At 38.1% G+C, this 18392-nt stretch overlaps 1 protein-coding gene across 13 annotated transcripts in view; it reads left to right on the forward strand.

The window, feature by feature from the left end:
• The window catches only part of ATP7A (ATPase copper transporting alpha), a 154045-nt gene that overhangs the window by 95351 nt on the left and 40302 nt on the right, over positions 1 to 18392 (forward strand). For all 13 annotated transcript variants that reach the window (XM_025466244.2, XM_049107383.1, XM_035712174.2 and 10 more), the window contains 7 exons: positions 1416 to 1492; positions 1870 to 2095; positions 3196 to 3429; positions 4819 to 4910; positions 6151 to 6278; positions 7477 to 7631; positions 7845 to 7979. In XM_025466244.2, the coding sequence (XP_025322029.1) occupies positions 1416 to 1492; positions 1870 to 2095; positions 3196 to 3429; positions 4819 to 4910; positions 6151 to 6278; positions 7477 to 7631; positions 7845 to 7979 (1047 nt within the window). The remainder of the gene's footprint in view (positions 1 to 1415; positions 1493 to 1869; positions 2096 to 3195; positions 3430 to 4818; positions 4911 to 6150; positions 6279 to 7476; positions 7632 to 7844; positions 7980 to 18392) is intronic.

Raw genomic sequence — 18392 nt, forward strand, 5'->3', positions numbered from 1 at the left:
AATCATTTCTGGTTTGTATCAGATATGATGAAAAAGATCTGGTCCCTTTGATTACTCTCAATTAACATGTCTCCAATTTAACATAAATATGTTTACAACATAATATGGTTTTTTTTCTTGGTCTTTGTCAGGAAGAGTTAGGCAAAGCCATACTGGCACTATTAATCAGGAGCAGACTGCAGGTAGAACCACAAATCCTTTAAAAATATTTAGAAAATGGCAATAAAGTATAATTTGTTATAAGATTATTTAATCATTAAGAAAGCAAGCAGCATCATGTTAGATCCTTTATTGTTAGGTCAAAGCAAATTATGTAATTTTTTAAATTTGTGTATAGTTAACACAGCAATGTTATATTAGTTTCAGGTATACAGTATAGTGATTCAACAACTCAGTAGTTATGCTGTGCTCACCACAAGTGTAGTGACACCACATCTATCACCATACACACTATTACAGTACCATTGACTGCATTCCCTATGTTGTATGTTTTTTTCCATGACTTATTCATTCCATACCTGGAAGCCTGTATCTCCTGTTCCTCTTCACCCATTTTACCCATCTCCCATCTACCTCCTCTCTGCCAGTAATCAGATCGTTCTTTGTATTTATGGGTCTGATGCTGCTTTAAAAAGATGTGTTTTTAAGTATGAAATAAAAAAAAGTATGAAATTTAAAGGAACAAACCCTTTTGTCAGAAACTTATCTTGTGTTCTTCAATTAATCTGAAGTGGTAGTACATGTGAAAATGCTTTAAAAGATTTAATGCGAAAAAAATAAAAAAAAAATAAAAGATTTAATGCGGTATAGCCTTGGTATTATAATAATTGGAGCATATTAATAGTTCAAATAAGATCCTATTGGTATAGATAATAATATTAACATCTTTGTGAAGCTAGCATTATCCAGTATTTATTAGAACCAGTTACCAAGATTGCAAAGCTTCACCTCTTAATTTTATTCTCACAACAGTGTTGTCCTCTTCATTTTGGAGGTGATGAAACTCAGGTTAATAGAAGTTAAGTTACTTACCCAAAATCACATAGCTAGAAAGTGTCATAGCTGGGATTTGAGCCTATTCTTTCTGACTCTAAAGCTCATCCTTTCTTTTTTCACTGGGCTACACTGCCAACAAATATAAGATGGCAGCATTTTCCCTAGCAGTTGAAAATATAGTATATGTTACTGTCTATATGGATATGAATCTTACTTATGTGTAGTTTTCTTTAATACTTTGTTTTATTTAAGAAAAGGGAGCACATCTTCATCTGTGCATTCACCGGAGTGACTTAATTCACAATTATTGACTTACACTCAATAACTGAGTTGTTCTTAATGACAATACAGTGGCTTAGAATTTCTCTATAATATTTTTACATTCAGTAAAGTAATTGTTTTCTTGTGACTTTCCTTAGAGCTTAGGTTTTGAAGCTTCTTTGGTCAAGAAGGATCGGTCAGCAAGCCACTTGGACCATAAACGAGAAATAAGACAGTAAGTACTTTTGGTGTGTCAGTGAAAAACAGATTTTGACTCTTTGTTGCAAATTTGTTTTAAGAGGGAAAGAATGAGGGAGAGGAAGAGGAAGAGAGAATCTTAAGTAGGTTCCACACTCAGCACAGAGCCTGACATGGGGCTTGATCTCATGACCCTGAAATCATGATCTGAGCTGAAATCAAAAGTTGGAGGCTTAACGGACTGAGCCACCCAGGTGCCCTCTTTGTTACAAATTTAACATTCTGTTGACATGTCAGTTTTTACAATGTCATCCTTATATTGGTTGAAGTGGTCACAATTTGTGTTTCCCTATAGTAGATAGAATCTTTAACCATTAGCTACTTAACTAAAATGAGTTTTCTTTTCTATGTAAGGTGGAGACGATCCTTCCTTGTGAGCCTCTTTTTCTGTATTCCTGTGATGGGGCTGATGATATATATGATGGTTATGGATCACCATCTAGCAATTCTTCACCATAATCAGAACATGAGTCAAGAAGAAATGATCAACATTCATTCTTCTATGTTCCTGGAGCGCCAGATCCTGCCAGGATTGTCCATTATGAATTTGCTATCCTTTTTATTGTGTGTACCTGTACAGGCAAGTGAAATGTTAATAAGTATATATGTTAATAATGAAAAATAGCAAAATGTGACAGGCAAGGCTATTTTCAATTGCAAAACAGATATTAGCCAGAAGTTTGATCATTTTATGCTGGATGTCTCATAAAAACAATCTTAAACTGAGTGGTTAGAATAGATAATGAATTCCATTTAATTCCTAAGGATATTGTTTAACAACAAAGCAGAGAAATAGTTCAATTCATATCTGCTGTTGTATATAACTTCATCTTTAAAGTTATAATAATAAAATAGATTATATTTTAGTTACATTTGTATTTTATATTCTATATTAAATATATTAAAATTAATTATATTCATATTAGTATGTTATAAATATATATTTAATTAATTAGTAATTTATTATATAAAATTATGGTGATAATTATAATACCATGTTATTATTTTTATTATTTCTCCCTGGTACTGAAGTACATTACTTTTGTATGTTTTCAACTCTTCTTTTTATTTGTTTATTTATTTTTTATGTTTTAATTTTTTTTCAACTCTTCTTTTTAGATAAACTTTTACTGTGGAACACTTCCATCTAATTAATTTATTCCTTTTTCTGATCCTTATAAAAGGCAATGATGATTTTAAGAACAACTTAGTATGTTTCTCTGTCCTAATGAAAAAATAAGCTTTTCAGTTATGTTTACCAGTGAAAACAGCCAGCAGTTCCAGTAGCTTGTGATATACTACTTAGGTTGAATTTCAGGCAGGGGAGCTGAGTTTTATATAAAAAAACCCTTGTCAAAAGAATGTAATTATTTTCTTAGTTCTTGTTTTTGCTAGCATCTAAAAGAAAAATCCATGAATCATTTAACTTTCTTTGTATTTTGGAATATCCATTGGGTTGTAGAGGACAGCTGCCAAGGACTTCTATAGCAATTTGAATCTCAATACACACATACCTGCTAAAATACAAACATTATTGTTTCAGCTTAAAATCTTTCTGTAGTGTTTATGGATTAGATCAAAGCAAAAGGAAATTAACATTGAGACTGTACCTTTGTTGTTGAGCTACATGTGAATCTCAGCATTTTTTAAAAGGCAATAATTATTGTGTTTATATTACAGTTTTTTGGAGGCTGGTACTTCTACATTCAGGCCTACAAAGCACTGAAGCATAAAACAGCAAATATGGATGTACTGATTGTGCTGGCAACCACCATTGCATTTGCCTACTCTTTGGTTATTCTTCTGGTTGCAATGTATGAAAGAGCAAAAGTAAACCCTATTACTTTCTTTGATACACCTCCTATGCTATTTGTGTTTATTGCACTAGGCCGGTGGCTGGAACATATAGCAAAGGTAAAGTAAGAAAGGATGACATTTGTTAACATCTTGAGTGGATAAGAGATCATATTTTCTAGACCAGTTATTGGAAATATACATTGATTTATATAGTTAACAAAAGAAGTACTTCCATTTGGGTAATTTTTTTTTTCATTTGGGTAATATTTTAAGTTAAATATTCCTTTAGAAGATTTACCAAATTTATGGAATTAATACTGTAAATAGTACAGTATATCCATATTTATTTTAAGAGAGAGAGATTTCCTAAGTACTTATTTATATCACGTTTCTAATGGAAAAATTGATGTAACCACAAGATTTAAAATAATGATGGAAAAAAATATTCAGCTGTGGGCAGCCTGGGTGGCTCAGCGGTTTAGCGCCCGCTTTGGCCCACAGTGTGATCCTGGAGGCCTGGGATGGAGTCCCATGTCGGGCTCCCTGCATGGAGCCTGCTTCTCCCTCTGCCTGTGTCTCTGCCTCTCTCTCTGTGTCTCTCATAAATAAATAAATAAATAAATAAATAAATAAATAAATAAATAAATAAATAAAATCTTTAAAAAAAATTCACCTGTAATCCCATGCTATAATGGAAATTACTTTCTAATTCTGTTCTGTATACCTTTATATTTTAGAAAGTGGCAAACCTAGTATATATACTAGTTTATCCTTAACACTAGAAAGTTTTTTCCCTATTTTTGCATTCCAGATAATTATTTGGTATTTTCTAAGTATTCTGTCAAATCATTGTGCTGTGACTCATTAAACCATTTCAGTTTTGTTCTCAATTAGATTGTTCCCAGTTTTAAATTTTAGATAATCCTGCATTAAACATATTCATGTTTAATAGTAATTTCTATTGAATTAGTATCTTAGGATAAATTACAAAGTATATGAGTAAAGGGCATAAATCTTTTTTTGGCTCATGCTACGAGTTGTAACAATTTTTTGTCAGTAAGAATATGTTAGTGAAGTAGTTTTACAACTTCATCAGGATTAACTCCTGTATAAATTCTTGCTAGTTAGTAGGCATTAAATGGTATCATAGAGTTGCTTTTGTTTGCATTTCTTCTATTAATAGCAGGAACAAATCTGTTTCTACACATCAGTTATTTTATTTCTTCTTAAATGAATTGCCTGATGATGTCCTTTGCTCATATACCTGAGTTCTTGAAGTTTTTCCTGTTAATTTACATTACTTACTTATAAACTATGCCTAATAATACATTTTATATTTTGTATACTTCATATTTTTGAAGTGAAGCATATTCTAATTTGAACTAATTAATATTCCTAAAGCTACCTTTTTGGCAAATGTTAAGTATTATATCTTTATTTTAGGTAAAACCTGAGCTTTTTTTTTTTTTGCCTTAGCATTGTTAGCATGTTTATTTTCATTTATAGGGAAAAACATCAGAGGCACTTGCCAAGCTAATTTCACTACAAGCTACAGAAGCAACTATTGTAACTCTTGACTCTGATAATATTCTCCTAAGGTATTTATTTTCATTCTTCCCCCTTCTCATTTTAACTTCTTATGAAAAATGTCGAATATACCCAGAGGTAGAGAGAAGAATATAATGAACCCACATAATCTATCTCCCAGATTTAACAGTTATTCACATTTCATCAAACTTCATTTATACATCCTATCTTTACATTGTTGCAGTAGTATTTTAAATTACAGTCATATTGGTTTATTGCTAAATATTCCTATAGTACCTCTATTAAAATAGGACATTCTTATGTAACTATAATACCATATTGCATTTAAGAAGATTAACAATACTTTAGTATCATCTAATATGTAGTCTATATTCTCATTTTTCCTTTTATCTCCAAAAAGTTATTTATTTGTTTATTTAGAGAGGGGTGAAAGAGAGAGCATGAGTCAGCACATGTGTGAGTTGGGGGAGGAGCAGACAGGGAAGAGCAGATGAGGAGGGCAAGGGAGGGGGAAAGAATCTCAAGCAGACTCTGCTGAGCACAGAGCCCAAGGTGGGGCTTGATCTCATCCTGAGATCATGACCTGAGCAGAACAAGAGTCGGATGCTTAACTGACTGAACTATCCAGGTGCCTCTGTCTCCAAAAGTTTTGTTTCTTTGAAATTGAAATCAAACAAGGTCCATGTGTCAAGCATTTGACTGACATGTTTCTTTTAATCTAGAACAGCTCTTCCCTCCTATTCACACCCTCTCACTGCCGCCCTTTGCAGGTGTCTTGTTAAAGAACCATGCATCATTTGTCCTGTAGAATATCACGCAGTCTGAATCAAACTCTGCTTCCTTGTGGTGTCACCTAACTTGTTCTATAACTCCTGTGTTACCTGTAAACTGGAAGTTAGAGCTAAAGACGTGAGAAGATTTCATTCTGTTTTTAAAAATTTCATTCTTTTTTATTTCTTATTTGTATACTCATACAATTATATAGGCAAATTTACACAATAAATAAATAGTTTAGTTAAATACAACCTCTCACATTATTTTCTAAAGATTTAACTTATTCATTCAGTCACTATTCAACAAAAATACAGGGCACCCACTGTGTGCCGGGTACTGAGCTGTTCCCCAATAGTAAACAGAACTGACATTGCAGCTCCAGCTTACATGTTAGTTCTAGTTTCCATTGATAGCAATTATGCTGCCACAAGCTTGACCTGAACCAATAAGTTGGCACAGAAAGATCAGGCTGAAAAGCATATTTTCCCAATACTTTTTATGTTAATTCCTATCCAGTGAAGAACAAGTGGATGTAGAACTTGTACAACGTGGAGACATCATTAAAGTGGTTCCAGGAGGCAAATTTCCGGTGGATGGCCGTGTTATTGAAGGACATTCTATGGTAGATGAGTCCCTCATCACAGGTATGTTCTTTCAGAGGATCATGACATGAAAGTAAAGTGAATCCACAGTGTTAATAAAAAAAATAGGAACAAAAGGTAGAGAGCTTTTTGTAGAAACTATGGAATGAGTAAATGATGAGTAAAGAGAATATGAATTCTGTTTAAGACTGTATTATTTCAATTTCTGTAGATTTACTTTGTGTTTTCCATGATGCTACTGAAAGCTCTTTTCACTGAAGATTGTTAATTACTACAATGTGTAACCCAAGGAAGTTGTCTCATTCTAATGTGTTGTCCAAGAGACTTTGGCAGATTTTCCTGAGCAAATACCTATTTTGTTTTCCTGCCCTAAAGACTGGTCTGGGGGATCTCTGGGTGGCGCAGCGGTTTGGCGCCTGCCTTTGGCCCAGGGCGCGATCCTGGAGACCCGGGATCGAGTCCCACATCGGGCTCCCGGTGCATGGAGCCTGCTTCTCCCTCTGCCTATGTCTCTGCCTCTCTCTCTCTCTGTGTGTGACTATCATAAATAAATAAAAAATTAAAAAAAAATGGTCTGGTCTGAGCTGGAATATGACGCCAGGTTTTCCACATCAGGGTCTGCTCTAAGAGATTAAGCTTTAGAGTAGTTTTGGAGATCTTAGATAACTAAGGCCAATCTGGAACAGAACCAACGTAATACCTTTCCTGCCTTAACCCTCAGGATAGTCCCAGAAAAGGCTCAGTTTATGGATTATGAGGAAATGATTTAGGAATCTGTGTTTCTCAATAGGGTTCTATTGCCAGTTCAGGTGGGACAGTTCTTCTGGGAGACTGCTTGCACATTGTAATACATTTAGTATCCCTGACACTGGCCCACTAAATTGGAGTAGCAGTACCCCATGCTCCAATAGTTATTATAAATAAGAACTCCCACATTTCTAAATGCTCCTTGGGAACATATTTAAAACCAATGATCTAAGACTAGGATGCAGCTTTAAAGGTGTCTGCATATAAGAGCTGAATTAATAGATTTTTCTAGTTTAAGGTATGTATACCTGGGTTTGGCCCAGAACTGACATAAGAAAAAAGGGAGGAAAACTTTGACCTAGGCATTTATCCAGATTCTATTTCATGAAGTAAGAATATACTTTCCACATATCTTTGACAATTAATAAATAACAACATGTTTCAAGATAGTATTTATTTATGTTCCCTAAATCTATCTTTACTCCTTATGCAGGGGAGGCAATGCCTGTGGCTAAGAAATCTGGCAGCACAGTAATTGCTGGTTCCATTAACCAGAATGGGTCACTACTTATCCGTGCAACCCATGTTGGAGCTGAAACAACACTATCTCAAATAGTTAAACTTGTGGAAGAGGCACAAACATCAAAGGTAACTTAATTCCCTAGAAAAAACAAAGTATTTTTTAAAAGACTACTCAGTATAAATCTTGACCTAGCTTTTATATTTTCCTTTAACTCTAGTTGCATTAATATGGAGATTATTAAAATATTTGTGTATAATACCAAATATACTCTGTATTCATTATCAAAAAAGGAAACTTTTATACATGTATTATTATTATTGTTGTTGTTATTATTCTAGGCTCCTATCCAGCAGTTTGCAGACAAACTCAGTGGCTACTTTGTTCCCTTTATTGTTATTATTTCCATTGCTACCCTTTTGGTTTGGATTATAATTGGATTCCTGAATTTTGAAATTGTGGAAACCTACTTTCCTGTAAGTGACTTGTAACAACTCTTTACCATATGCAAAACAGTTTGTGAATCTTTTGTATAAACTATTAGTTGGAAAATAATTTTAGTAATTACTATTATCTTTAAGGGCCTAGAATGGAAGTGTAATAAGAATAACATTTGCATTTCTATAAATATAAAAATTTCCTTCAGGAAAGGAATTTTTTCTTTAATTTTTAAACTTATTTTCATTATGATTTTCCCAAAGCAAGTACTGAACTTTTATATTTTATACCTAGTCTCATTCCCAACATGACTTTGCTTTCTAACAGGGCTGTAGATAATATTGAAAAAAACCATGGGATCTCAGCTCTGTCATATGCCATCAGTGTGACCTTAGGTCAACTTAATTTTTTTTTCTGGATATTTTTTTATTGGAGTTTGATTTGCCAACATATATAGCATAACACCAGTGCTCATCCCGTCAAGTGCCCCCTCTCAGTGCCTATCACCCAGTCACCCCAATGCCCAGCCCACCTCCCTTCCACTACCCCTTCTTCGTTTCCCAGACATAGGTGTCTCTCATGTTCTGTCACCCCCACTGATATTTCCCAATCATTTTCTCTCCTTTCCCCTTGATTCCCATTCACTGTTTTTTATATTCCCCAAATGAATGAGACCATATAATGTCTGTCCTTCTCCAATTGGCTTACTTCACTCAGCATAGTACCCTCCAGTTCCATCCACGTCGAAGCAAATGATGGGTATTTGTCGTTTCTAATGGCTGAGTAATATTCCATTGTATATATAAACCACATCTTCTTTACCATTCATCTTTTGATGGACACCGAGGCTCCTACCACAGTTTGGCTATTGTGGATATTGCTGCTATAAACATCGGGGTGCAGGTGTCCCGGTGTTTCATTGCATCTGTATCTTTGGGGTAAATCCCCAGCAGTGCAATTGCTGGGTCGTAGGGCAGATCTATTTTTAACTCTTTGAGGAACCTCCACACAGTCTTCCAGAGTGGCTGCACCAGTTCACATTCCCACCAATAGTGCAAGAGGGTTCCCCTTTCTCCACATCCTCTTCAACATTTTTTATTTCCTGTCTGGTTAATTTTCCCCATTCTCACGGGTGTGAGGTGGTATCTCATTGTGGTTTTGATTTGTATTTCCCTGAACCAGTGATGTGGAGCATTTTCTCATGTGGTGTTGGCCATGTCTATGTCTTCCTCTGTGAGATTTCTGTTCATGTCTTCTGTCCATTTTATGATTGGATTGTTTGTTTCTTTGGTGTTGAGTTTAAGAAGTTCTTTATAGATCTTGGAAACTAGCCCTTTATCTGATACGTCATTTGCAAATATCTTCTCCCATTCTGTAGGTTGTCTTTGAGTTTTGTTGACTGTTTCTTTTGCTGTGCAGAAGCTTTTTATCCTGAGTAAGTCCCAATAGTTCATTTTGGCTTTTGTTTCTCTTGCCTTCATGGATGTATCTTGCAAAAAGTTGCTGAGGCCAGGTTTAAAAAGGGTGTTGCCTGTGTTCTTCTCTAGGATTTTGACGGATTCTTGTCTCACATTGAGATCTTTCATCCATTTTGAGTTTGTCTTTGTGTAAGGTGTAAGAGAATGGTCTAGTTTCATTCTTCTGCACGTGGCTGTCCCAATTTTCCCAGCACCATTCATTAAAGAGACTGTCCTTTTTCCAGTGGATAGTCTTTCCTGCTTTGTCGAATATTAGTTGACCATAGAGTTGAGGGCCCATTTCTGGGTTCTGTATTATGTTCCATTGATCTATGTGTCTGTTTTGTGCCAATACCATACTGTCTTGATGATCACAGCTTTGTAGTACAACTTGAAATCCAGCATTGTGATGCCCCCGGGTCTGGTTTTCTTTTTCAATATTCCCCTGGCTATTCGGGATCTTTTCTGATTCGACACAAATCTTAAGATGATTTGTACCAACTCTCTGAAGAAAGTCCATGGTACTTGATAGGGATTGCATTAAATGTGTAAATTTCCCTGGGTAGCATTGACATTTTCAACATATTAATTCTTCCATTCCATGAGCATGGAATATTTTTCCATCTCTTTATGTCTTCCTCAATTTCTTTTAGAGGTGTTCTGTAGTTTTTAGGGTATAGATCCTTTACCTCTTTGGTTAGGCTTATTCCTAGGTATCTTATGCTTTTGGGTGAAATTGTCAATGGGATTGACTCCTTCATTTCTCTTTCTTCAGTCTCATTGTTAGTGTATAGAAGTGCCACTGATTTCTGGGCATTGATTTTATATCCTGCCACACGCCAAAATGCTGTCTGAGTTCTAGCAATCTTGGGGTGGAGTCTTTTGGGTTTTCTATGTACAGTATCATGTCATCTGAAAAGAGGGAGAGTTTGACTTCTTTGCCAATTTGAATGCCTTTTATTTCTTTCTGTTGTTTGATTGCTGAGGCTAGGACTTCTAGTACTCTGTTGAATAGCAGTGGTGAGAGTGGACATCCCTGTTGTGTTCCTGATCTTAGGGGAAAGGCTCCCAGTGTTTCCCCATTGAGAATGATATTTGCTGTGGGCTTTTTGTAGATGGTTTTTAAGATGCTGAGGAATGTTCCCTCTATCCCTACACTCTCAAGAGTTTTGATCAGGAATGGATGCTATATTTTGTCAAATGCTTTCTCTGCATCTATTGAGAGGATCCTATGGTTCTTGTTTTCTCTCTTGCTGATATGATCAATCACATTGATTGTTTTACAAGTGTTGAACCAGCCTTGCATCCCGGGGATAAATCCCACTTGGTCATGGTGAATAATATTTTTTATGTACTGTTGGATCCTATTGGCTAGTATCTTTTTTTTTATAAATTCATTTTTTATTGGTGTTCAGTTTGCCAACATATAGAATAACACCCAGTGCTCATACCATCAAGTGCCCCGCTCAGTGACCGTCACCCAGTGACCCCAACCCCCCGCCCACCTCCGTTTCTACCACCCCTCGTTCGTTTCCCAGAGTTAGGAGTCTCTCATGCTCTGTCTCCCTTTCTGATATTTCCCACTCATTTTTTCTCCTTTCCCCTTTATTCCCTTTCACTATTTTTTATATTCCCCAAATGAATGAGACCATATAATGTTTGTCCTTCTCTGATTTACTTTTTTCACTCAGCATAATACCCTCCAGTTCCATCCACATCGAAGCAAATGGTGGGTATTTATCGTTTCTAATCGCTGAGTAATATTCCATTGTATACATAGACCACATATTCTTTATCCATTCATCTTTCGATGGACACCAAAGCTCCTTCCACAGTTTGGCTTTTGTGGACATTTCTGCTATAAACATCGAGGTGCAGGTGTCCCGGCGATTCACTGCATCTGTATTTTGGGGTAAATCCCCAGCAGTGCAATTGCTGGGTCGTAGGGCAGATCTATTTTTAACTGTTTGAGGAACCTCCACACAGTTTTCCAGAGTGGCTGCACCAGTTCACATTCCCACCAACAGTGCAAGAGGGTTCCCCTTTCTCCACATCCTCTCTAACATTTGTTATTTCCTGTCTGGTTAATTTTCCCCATTCTCACTGGTGTGAGGTGGTATCTCATTGTGGTTTTGATTTGTATTTCCCTGAACCAGTGATGTGGAGCATTTCCTCATGTGCTTCTTGGCCACGTCTATGTCTTCCTCTGAGATTTCTGTTCATATCTTTTGCCCGTTTCATGATTGGATTGTTTCTTTGGTGTTGAGTTTAATAAGTTCTTTAGAAATCTTGGATACTAGCCCTTTATCTGATGCGTCATTTGCAAATATCTTCTCCCATTCTGTAGGTTGTCTTTTAGTTTTGTTGTGCAAAAGCTTCTTATCTTGATGAAGTCCCAATAATTCATTTTTGCTTTTGTTTCTCTTGTCTTGGCTAGTATCTTGTTGAAAAATTTTACATCTGTGTTCATCAGGGATATTGGTGTATAATTTTAATTTTTGGTGGGGTCTTTGTCTGGTTTTGGAATCAAGGCTATGCTATGCTGGCTTCATAAAACAAGTTTGGAAGTATTCCATCCTTTTCTATCTTTTGGAACATCTTTAGTAGAATAGGTATTATTTCTTCTTCAAACTTTTGACAGAATTCCGCTGGGAAGCCATCTGGCCCTGGACTTTTTTGTCTTGGGAGGATTTGTTGACTGCTTAAATTTCCACCCTGGTTATTGGCCTGTTCAGGTTTTCTATTTCTTCCTGTTCCACTTTTGGTAGTTTTTTGGCTTTCCAGAAACGCATCCATTTCTTCTAGATTGCCTAATTTATTGGTGTATAGCCGCTCCTAATAGGTTTTTAAAAATTGTTTGTATTTCCTTGGTATTGGTTGTGATCTCTCCTTTTTATTCGTGATTTTATTAATTTGAGTCTTTTTTCTTTTTAATAAGGCTGGCTAATCGTTTATCTATCTTATTAATTCTTTCAAAGAACAAACTGCTCATTTTGTTGATCTGTTCCACAGTTCTTCTGCTCTCTATTTCATTGATTTCTGCTCGAATCTTTATTTACTCTCCTCTTCTGCTGGGTGTAGGTTTTATTTGCTGTTCTTTCTCCAGTTCCTTTAAGTGCAAGGTTAGCTTTTGTATTTGAGTTCTTTCCAGTTTTTGGATGGATGGTTGTATTGCGATGTATTTCCCTCTCAGGACTGCTTTTCCTGTATCCCAAAGATTTTGAATGGTTGTATGTTCGTTCTCATTAGTTTCCATGAATCTTTTTACTTTTACCCTAATTTCCTGGTTGACCCTTTCATCTTTTAGCAGGATGGTCTTTAACCTCCACGTTATTGAATTTCTTCCAAATTTCTTCTCATGATTGAGTTCTAGTTTCAAAGCATTATGGTCTGAAAATATGCAGGGGACAATCCCAATCTTTTGGTTTTGGTTAAGATCTGATTTGTGACCCACTATGTGGTCTATTCTGGAGAAAGTTCCATGTGCACTTGAGAAGAATGTGTATTCAGTTGTGTTTGGATGTTAAGTTCTGTAATTATCTATGAAATCCATCTGGTCCAGTGTATCATTTAAAGCTCTTGTTTCTTTGGATATGTTGTGCTTAGAAGATCTGTCAATTACAGATAGCGCAGTGTTGGTCTCCCAGTATTAGTGTATTATTATATAGGTATGTCTTAACTTTGGTTATTTTTTTTTAATTTTTTAATTTATTTATGATAGTCATACAGAGAGAGAGAGGCAGAGACACAGGCAGAGGGAGAAGCAGGCTCCATGCACAGGGACCCCGACGTGGGATTCGATCCTGGGTCTCCAGGATCGCGCCCTGGGCCAAAGGCAGGCGCCAAACCGCTGTGCCACCCAGGGATCCCCCTTAACTTTGGCTATTAATTGATTGATAGACTTGGCAGCTGCCACATTAGGGGCATAAATATTCATGGTTGTTACTTCCTTTTGTTGGATAGATCCTTTAAGTATGATATAGTGTCCCTCTTCATCTCTTACTACCGTCTTTGGGATAAAGTTTAATTTATCTGATAAATAGCAAGATTGCTACCCCTGCTTTCTTTTGAGGACCATTTGAATGGTAAATGGTTCTCCACCCTTTCATTTTCAGGCTGTAGGTGTCCTTAGGTCTAATATGAGTCTCTTGTAGACAACAAATAGATGGGTCTTGCTTTTTCTTTTTCTTTAAGATTTTATTTATTTTTTCATGAGATATGTAGAGAGAGAGCGAGAGAGAGAGAGAGAGAGAGAGAGAGAGATAGGCAGAGACACAGGCAGAGGGAGATGCAGGCTCCATGCAAGGTGCCTGATATGGGACTCGATCTGGGACTCCAGGATCATGCCCTGGGCCAACGGCAGACACTAAACTGCTGAGCCACCCAGGGATCCCCGGGTCTTTCTTTTTTATCCTGTCTGAAACCCTGCCTCTTTTGATGGGATCATTAAGCCCTTTCACGTTCAGAGTTACTATTGAAAGATATGAATTTAGTGTCATCATAATACCTATTCAGTCCTTGTTTTTGTGGATTATTTCTTTGGGTGTTCTCTTTCTTTTACAGAGTCCCCGTTAATATTTCTTGTAGAGCTGGTTTAGTGGTCACGTATTCTTTCAGTTTCTGCGTATCTTGGAAGCTCTTTATCTCTCATAATCTAAATGAGAGCCTTGCTGGATAAAGTATTCTTGGCCGAATGTTCTTCTCATTTCCTAAATGAGAACCCTAAATATATCCTGCCAGCCCTTCCTGGACTTCTAGTTCTTTGTGGATAGGTTTGCTGTTAATATAATAGTTTTCCTCATAAAGGTTAGGGATCTCTTGTCTCTTGCTGCTTTAAGGATCTTCTCTTTATCTTTGGAATTTGCAAGTTTCACTATTAAATATCGAGGTGTTGAGCAGTTTTTATTGATTTTGGGGGGGGGGAATCTCTCTATCTCCTGGATTTGAATGCCTGTTTCCCTCCCTACGTTAGGGAAGTTCTCAGCTATGATTTGTTCAAATATGCTTTCTGTTTCTCTCTCCCTCTCAGCGCCCTCTGGAACCCCATTTAAACGTAGATTTTTCCATCTTAGGCTGTCATTTGTTTCCCTTAACTTTTTCCTCATGGTCTTTTGCTTTTCTCTTTTTTCTTCAGATTCTTTCCTTGCCATCAACTTTTCTTCTATGTCACTCACTCGTTCTTCTACCTCATTAATCCTTGTCGTTAAGAATTCCAGTTTGGATTGCATCTCATTTAATTGATTTTTAATTTCACCCTGATTAGATCTAAGTTCTGCAGTCATGAAGTCTCTTGAATCTTTTATGCCTTTTTCCAGAGCCACCAGTAGCTTTATAATTGTGCTTCTGAATTGGCTTTCTGGCATCCAGTTGTAATCCAAATTCTGTAACTCTGTGGGAAAGAGTACTGTTTCTGATTCTTTCGTTTGTGGTGAGTTATTTCTAGTCATTTTGCTTAGTGCAGAGTGGCTAAAAGCGAATTGTACCGGAGAAAGGAAGGAAAAAAAGGGGAGGGGTATCTTCTGGTTCTATATACTGTAAATCCCTTGACTTCCCCTGGAACTTTCCAGCTCTCCCCTGTCATTCCAGCTGGTCTACTGGGGAAGAGGCCTGCTGTGCTGATTCTCATGTGTGTGTACCTGGGGTACCTGCCCCGCCCCCGCCAGGTTCAGTGCTCAGTGGTAGCTGTTTATCCTGTGAGGCCCCTGTTCCCTGGTGGGCCCCGCTCCATCCCAGGCACAGGGTGACACAAGGAGGAACAACAACACTGGCGGCGGCCAGCCCTCCAGCTCTGGAGTCAGCTTCCGTGGTAACTACCGCAGTCTCTCAGTCTGCCCTGGCTTAGATGCTCCTGGGGTGGGGGGAGTTGATCTGCACACCTTGGGGTGCCTGGCAGCAGGAGCATCCTGGCTGTCCTGGGCCCTCCCCGTGTCCATCTGTCCTGGGGGAATGCAGGATCCTGGGCTGTGTCCCCTGGAGTCCTGGGATCTGGGGCCTGTGCTGCTGGAATTGTGCTCCCGTGGCTGTGGCTCCTGACGGCAGCAGGGCGCAGCCCCCTCCATCTGGAGCCGCCGCATGATCTTCTCCTGAGTCCCCGCCGAGCGTGCGCTCCAGCCCTTTACTGAGCTCTGCCCACAGTCTGTGGTACTGTACCCCCGGGCTCACTTCCTCTGTTAGTGACCCTGGGAACCTGGAGGCTCCACTGCCCCTCTGCGGTTCTTCCCGAGTTCCCTGCTAAGCACCTTTCCGTCTGGGAAGAATCTGTGCAGATTTTTAAAGTTCCTGTTTCTCTGGGACCAGGCTTTCACTGCCCAGCCTTAGCCCGGCTCATCGCGGGGCTCCTCCCCCAATTGATTCTTTTTTATTTTTTTTTCCTGTCTTCCTACCTTGTTAGAAGCACTAAGTCTTCTCTCTGTAGTGTTCCAGCTGTTCTCTCTTTAAAGCTCAGGCTGAATTAATAGGTTTTCAGGATGATTTGAAATTTATGTAGGTAAGTTGGTGGGGACAGGTGACTTGGGGACCCTACTCCTCCGCCATCTTGCCCAAGGAATTGGTCAACTTAATTTCTCTCTGAGCTTCAGTTTCCTCATTTATAAAGTGAGATTCTAATAATATCCATCCTGCATAACTTACAGTTGTTGTGAAAGTTAAATAAGATGATATATTGGAAACACTTTGTAATTTGTTAAATGCTTTATAAATGTAATGTTAGTGCTTGTTCCTCTCTAAAGTATGGTGTTATAAAGTGTTAAAGTAGACCTGGATTGTGCCTGATATTAGAGATAGAACCTTTAAGTCACTTCTGTTATCCTCAGTTTTGTCACTTGTAATATAGAGATTGTAATACCTAAATTGCAAGATTGGAATTAGTATAGGTGAAAACATGCACATATGACATATATTAAAGCATAGTGGGATGCCTGGGTGGTTCAGTGGTTGAGCATCTGCCTTGGGCTCAGGACGTGAGCCTGGGATCCAGGATCGAGTCCCACATCGGGCTCCTAGTGGGGAGCCTGCTTTCCCTCTGCCTGTCTCTCTGTCTCTGTGTCTCTCTGTCTCTCTCTCTCTGTATGTGTCTCTCATGAATAAATGGATAGAATCTTTAAAAAAAGAGCATAAGCTTTCATGTCTATGAGAGTATCTTCCAGCTGTTTCTATACAGATAAATACCTCTTAGGTGAACATTAAGTTCAAGTATTTGAGAACTTTGTAAGAACCTAGCACCATAGGGACGCCTGGGTGCCTCAGTGTTTGGGCATCTGCCTTTGGCTCAGAGTGTGATCCTGGAGTCCCAGGATTGAGTCCCTCATCGGGCTCCTTGCATGGAGCCTGCTTCTCCCTCTGCCTGTGTCTCTCTCTCTCTCTCTGTGTCTCATGAATAAATGAATAAAATCTTAAAAAAAGAATCTAGCATCATAAAGCCATTACTACTAAGAAAGTCTTTGTTGTGTTTCTTTATTTTTAAAAATGCCGTGATATACACTGCTTCATGTTATTTGTTAATTAAAGAACAAGTAGAAAAATAAATAGATAGATAGATAGACAGATATATATATATATAGATAGATAGATAGATAGATAGATAGATAGATAGATAAAACAATTAGAATCAGGGGAGTGAGAGTGAGATGTAGAGCCTTACTGGGGACCTGAAGAAAAACTTGCTGCCAGGAAGGACATTTTGTTTTGTTTTTGTTTTTTTTTTTTTTTTTATTTTTTTATTTTTTTTTTAATTTATTTTTTTATTGGTGTTCAATTTACTAACATACAGAATAACACCCAGTGCCCGTCACCCATTCACTCCCACCCCCCCGCCCTCCTCCCCTTCTACCACCCCTAGTTCGTTTCCCAGAGTTAGCAGTCTTTATGTTCTGTCTCCCTTTCTGATATTTCCCACACATTTCTTCTCCCGTCCCTTATTTTCCCTTTCACTATTATTTTGAAGAGATTATTGTCTAGAAGATGTGTCTCTGGGATCTCATTCCTAGGTATTTATTGAAGATTGGAAAAAAATTAAATCAGGGCCCTTGGAGACACAGAAGGTCATAGCACTTCTGATCTTTGCTATCTCCATTGATACAATAGACTCTTTCTAGTTTGTCTGCAACTTTGGAGTCATCAGTGTTCCTGAGACAGTCATAAAGGAGTTTCTCAATTCTTTGGAAGAGAGGTTAGAAATCTCCCTCAACTCAGGGTCCTTGTCTTGTCTCTATCTGTGGCCCTCTGGTCGTTGTCTGGGCCATCTTCTCCATTAGTATTGATTGACTCCTTTTCCAATGGGCTTTTTGTCAATAGTTTTGGCAGGTGAAATTCAGTGCTTATTGTCAACCTATTGGCTGTTGCTGGTACCTGCCTTATGGGTTCCTCCAAGTTAGGAGAGTCTGTTGAAATGCTGACCCTGGGCCAATAGATTATTGACCTCTTCTTCTGATAACTGTACAGATTTTGTGTCCATGTGCATTGGGAAGGTATCTCTTACATGCTTTATGGTAGCAGATGGAGTGGGGGCCCTTTGGCATTCCTAACCAGCTGGGTATTGTTACCAGGATTCTGGTGGCTCAGACTTTTGTTCTGAAAGTCATCTTGGTGACTAAAGAGCTTTGGCCCATGCTATTGGGCTTCACCATCATTCTAGCTGTCCTACAAATTAGCCCTTCCATTTTGCCCTGAATGTCCTAGATTCTTGGCCATTAACAGAAAGGGAGAGGTGAGTGCTAAGGAGATCTTCTAGTGATCATGGGGCACCCAGGATGTGACTCAGACAAGACACTGGGGAAATGAAAGATGAGAGTGCTAGGATGGCACAAGAAAAACAGGTCACTGTACTGGAGCTCTTCAGAAGTACTCAGCTACTGACAGCGTATCATCATTTTCACCATGCTCCAGCTCTCCCAGCAGCTCTCTGGAATCAGTGCTGTGTTCTGTTACTCAATAGGAATCTTCAAAGATGCAGGTGTTGGGAAGCCATTGGTGTGGGTGTGGTTAATAGTGTCTTCA

Source organism: Canis lupus, chromosome X, assembly GCF_003254725.2.
Source record: "Canis lupus dingo isolate Sandy chromosome X, ASM325472v2, whole genome shotgun sequence".
Classification (NCBI taxonomy): Eukaryota; Metazoa; Chordata; class Mammalia; order Carnivora; family Canidae; genus Canis; species Canis lupus.